The sequence below is a fragment of the Macadamia integrifolia genome, chromosome 1 (assembly GCF_013358625.1).
Source record: "Macadamia integrifolia cultivar HAES 741 chromosome 1, SCU_Mint_v3, whole genome shotgun sequence".
In the NCBI taxonomy this organism is placed as follows: domain Eukaryota; kingdom Viridiplantae; phylum Streptophyta; class Magnoliopsida; order Proteales; family Proteaceae; genus Macadamia; species Macadamia integrifolia.
The window spans coordinates 27,638,469-27,643,190 of NC_056557.1; the positions used below are offsets into that span (position 1 = coordinate 27,638,469).

At 35.2% G+C, this 4,722-nt stretch overlaps 1 protein-coding gene across 2 annotated transcripts in view; it reads right to left on the bottom strand.

The window, feature by feature from the left end:
* Positions 1-512: 512 nt before the first annotated feature.
* The window catches only part of LOC122082737 (uncharacterized protein YfhR-like), a 13,010-nt gene continuing 8,800 nt past the window's right edge, over positions 513-4,722 (bottom strand). The window contains exons 5-8 of one of the 2 annotated variants that reach the window (XM_042650487.1): positions 3,281-3,445; positions 1,543-1,636; positions 811-998; positions 513-627 (exon numbers count right to left, since the gene is read on the bottom strand). In XM_042650487.1, the coding sequence (XP_042506421.1) occupies positions 611-627; positions 811-998; positions 1,543-1,636; positions 3,281-3,445 (464 nt within the window). In that variant the 3' untranslated portion in view covers positions 513-610. Of the gene's footprint in view, positions 628-810; positions 999-1,542; positions 1,637-1,759; positions 2,319-3,280; positions 3,446-4,722 lie in introns of those variants that run through there. The other variant, XM_042650495.1, reaches the window with a different exon arrangement.

Genomic DNA, 4,722 nt, shown 5'->3' on the forward strand with positions numbered 1-4,722 from the left:
ATGTTGACTTGGATAAGGCATGATTTGAGGTCGTGGTAATGAGTGCCAACCAAGGCTTTTACCGGTTGATGTCTTGATGACCCATTATCCTAGACCATGGTCTGCGTATTGAGAACCAAATAGGGCTATCATTAATTAGTGCTATAATGGTATATCATGGATTATTGACTATCCATTTACATTCATAAGCAGTATTTTATACCAAAGGTGACACCAGGACCTTTAGAATTCATATAATTGTGTAAGAGAGAAAGGGATCAATTATTTTTAATCAAAAGCAATAAATTTTCCTCAAATGTATTGGGGGGGAAATGTGCAATTTCGTACTTCACTAACCAATCATTTAGCAAAAAAAAAAAAAAAAAAAAATAAGTAACCAATTAAACCACCTTCCAGGTCATTAACTACCCAATAAAATTATGATACCCAAGGAATGCCAGAAAAAATTTAATTAATTCATTATGATGTGATGGATCATACTTATTCGAAGCTGACATTTCTCAACAAGTCCATACCACAAGACCTAATCCATAATAATAATAATGTTCAATACAGTGTAGGATTTTCAATACCCATCCTACCAGGAGGTCTTGGGTTCAAGCCTTTTGGTTCACATCTTCCCTCGCCCTATAGAATAGAATAGGGTAGAACCTATCAAAAAAAAAAAATATATATATATATATATATTGTACGCATTTTCACATTGCTTTGGTCCCTGGTTTCATAATTCTAATAAATTGAAGCTAGATCTAAACCATGAATGGATAACATTATCTGCTCTTGGAAATGATGATACCTAGTTAGACTTACTCTTCTCCTGCTGGATCCCAGCCTTTATGAACTCCAACACAATTGAAGTTAAGTCAGCTTGATGTGCTGTATATCCATGATCAGCTCCTTCTACAATGTGCAGTTTGTGGTTGGGTATAACCTTGGCAAACTCCAGAGCATCTTCAACTGGAATAATTTGATCCTTAGAACCATGAACAGTCAAGACCCTGCAGATGTCATAACTGAAGTTAAAAAAATCCCACCCACCCCATCCAAATATAGATTGAAACAGAGGGGAAAAAAATAATAGTAACAATTAAAATACAAGATCATCTCTTTGATAATTTCTTTGTTCGAAATTGATGCAAGTAACCAGCTCCATTTCCAGTATGAGAACTTCTGTCCTCAAATATTCTAAGCTGAGCATGCTTCTTGTAAAATCCAAATTAGGTTTGTTGTTCTTCCACTAATGTACAAGACACAAGAGTGATAACATTCCTCGTACATGATTAATCTCATGGTGAAGCTTAGCAGTTTCTTATGGGAGGTGTTCACAAAGTAAAATCAAGTTTACAGAAAAACTAAATCATAAATGAGAACAAAGGAATTTTTTTTTTTCAAGGAAAGAGCTTGAACACTGCATGATTTGTTAGAAAATTGCTTCTCTGGTACAAAGTTTCCCATGGAAATAAATTTACAATAGTATCAATTGTTAACACAAGCTACACTTAGTCAAACAACATCAGCACTTCCAAATGAAGTGTACTTAACCTGCAGTCTTTTGGAATTGAAAGGCATGCTGCACGCATATCAATGTTCAGGCGATCCATCAGACTTTCTTCTGTCACACGGTACTCAAATTTCCCTACCAAATAATTATGTCAGTCAAGAATGAAAAGAACCTTAGGCTCCCTGTGGTATGTATGATGCTTATTTCTATTTATAACAAATTGAAATAAATTAAAAATCACAAATAACTCATGATTTGTGGCCACAAATCATTTATTTTGATTTATCGTTGCTTTTTAATAAGCATGTGCTGTAATTGATTCAAAACTAAGGGTAACTAGGAAAATTTAATCAATTTTTGATTTTTCAAATGAAAATCTCTCTCTACCCCCACGCGTCTCTATCTCTCGCTCTCTTGTGTGAACCTTTACTGAATCCCTGTTCTCTGCCTTCTTCCAGGTGTGAATGAATCTCCTGAAGCCAAAGCCGTGTTCTCAAGTAAGCAAACAGTTGAGGTGCAAATGTGATAGAACCGCCGGATCCTGCAATCTCTAACAAGGTTTTGTGGGTTCTTCTCATCGTCCTCCCATTCTAGATAAATCGTCCAACGGACATCTGAAATCTGAATCATGACGCAGCATTGGCCCTCAAGAAATTGATGATACCCAGTTTGAGGATCTTGAAGAAATCCGAGAAGAGGATCGATCCAGAGAGGGATGGACCATTGATCTGCCGTAGTGGCTGCATTGCTACTACCGGTGAAAATATCCAATTGGTCGAATAGACGAGGGAGAACTGGGTCCTTATGAAGCTTGTAACTGGTTGATCAAATAAGCCAGTTGGACTGAAAGGCCTTTTAAGGCAATACATTAAACCCTTAGCTCTTACTGTTCTGAAACAAAGAAACAGAGAGAGCAAAGTAGGAAATGATGATGTTTGTGTGAAAGACCAAAAAATAGATGGCATCACTTTCTTTGTATTCTCTCTGTTTCAGAGCGTGTGAGAGCAACTGTAAAAATAGAACATCATAAGTGGTAGCAGCGGGTGGGCTTGCACTTAAAAAGCTGGTGTAAAGAATTTGGAGTGCATCTCACGTGTTTGATAAAATTACTGAAAAAGAGTTAGTGAAAAGAAGTTGAGGAATTTATTCTAGAAAATACACGTACCAAACTTAAATTTCATTATGTAATTTATTATATAAATAGTAACCAAATTATTATTTTTGGTCCATAATTTATTGTCACAAATGATTTCTCAAAAATAGGTCATAAATACAAATATAAACTAAACCAAAGAGAGCTTAAGTGTACAAAATCTACAAACAATTTATGTACCATATGAGAATTAAGGATTCATGATGAACAGGATCATCATAGTTTTCTAAAATTGATGAGAGGAAAACACAAGAAAATTGAAAAATCATCAAACAATATTTTGAAGGATCTACAACTCCATTCCCTCAGCACTCTTTACCCAAAAAAACGTACCACATATTGCATCTAATTTGTTGCTAGATCACATAAGACCATGCATGTTGAAAATTATGCTCAGTAATGGGAGAAAAGGAAATTAATTTGAAGAAAGAAGAAACCAAGACAAGGAGTAAATATCCAGCAGGATGTGGAGAGAAATGATTCTAAACTGAACATATTGAGAAGGAAAAAAAATCTTATCAATTATCAAACTCGACAACTAATGTTCAATGAAAACTGGTTAGCCTATCTAGGAAAAACTTACAAGAATAGGGATGACATAACCCATAATCTAAGTTAGAGCTTACCTGTATCATCCTTAACATCGATGATTCCGTCTATCCTGATTCTTTGCAAGAAATCTGTACCCAAGTGACTCTCATTACCTCTCTCCAGATTGAACCGCCCAGAAGCATTGATAACTGTATGAACATCAGAGTAGGTAGAAGCATATAGAAGTACGACATTTCCTCCTACAATAACCATTTTCAGAAACAGAGAGAACGAATTAGGATTAACCATTAATAAATTTGCTATTGCAATCATAGTTGTCATAGCATTCTAGGCAATCCAAGCCGTTGAAGGGCACTGGATGTCAAGGCGACACCAAGAAGACACTTAGGCGATGAATTGACAACTGTTATTGAAATATGATGAGCACAATAATGTGTGAAATCTTAGGGATATAAGTGTACATTTTGCCCCACTTTGGATAGTACTACTTTTATTTTTCTTGTTTTTTTTTTCAGTTTCCAAGTCTACAAGAGAAAGTGCTTAAAGTGAATCAAGAACCAGTCCAAAGGTGGGACCCACTCATTGGTACCACATCCTCTCTCCTACAAAATCCTGGAGATTATTCTCTCTCCTTGCCAGCTCACAAGATCTTGAAGATGCTATGCAGAGATTCCTTTCTGATTTAATCAAGATTGCAAGATATTGGTTAATATTGCAAGGAAGGAATAGAATTTGTTAATTTTGGAAACAGATTCTCTCTTTCCTCACACAATATCTCAGAGAATGAGGATTTTTACCAAGATTTAATTTTACTTTATTTTCTTTCTTTTCTTAAAGAAGACTTGTAGAAGGAAGGAGGAAAGACAAAAGCCCTATAAAAGCCCCTTCCTCCCCCCTCCTATTTATTATTATTCCCCTTAGTTTATTTTCTAGTTTATGCTTAGTTTTCTTCTCTCTCTCTCTCCCTCTCTCACTCTCTTTAGTTTTAGTTCTTCTTTATTTTTGCTTTAATCACTTTTGTAATAGTTTTTTATATCAATTAATGCAAGCACTCTTTTATTCTAAAAATAAATAAATAAATAAAGTGGTTGCTCTCCCTGTGTTCGACCCGTAGCTACACTGATCCGTACGCTTGCGGTTACATTTAAAATCTCAAACAAAACACTTCCAAAACTAGCAACCATACTGAGGGACAGCTGGACAACTAAAAATAATTGTCTGACAAAAAAAAAGATTGATGGGATCACATCTATTCAATATGAAATGAAAAGATTAAAATGAACAAATAGGAAGGAAGCCCTCTCCAATTGAGAAGCTGTACACAAAGTCCCTATCACATGACCAAATGATAAGTCTCTCGATTCATGAAGGGAACTGTAATGTACAGGAGAGATGATTAACCCTAATTTTTATTTTAAGGGCAAAAAATTTCTCTCTTGGAAGTTGGAGCATAAACCCCATATCTGACTGACATGCATAAGAATAATACAAGAGGTTTTTTTTTTTTTTTTGGTTG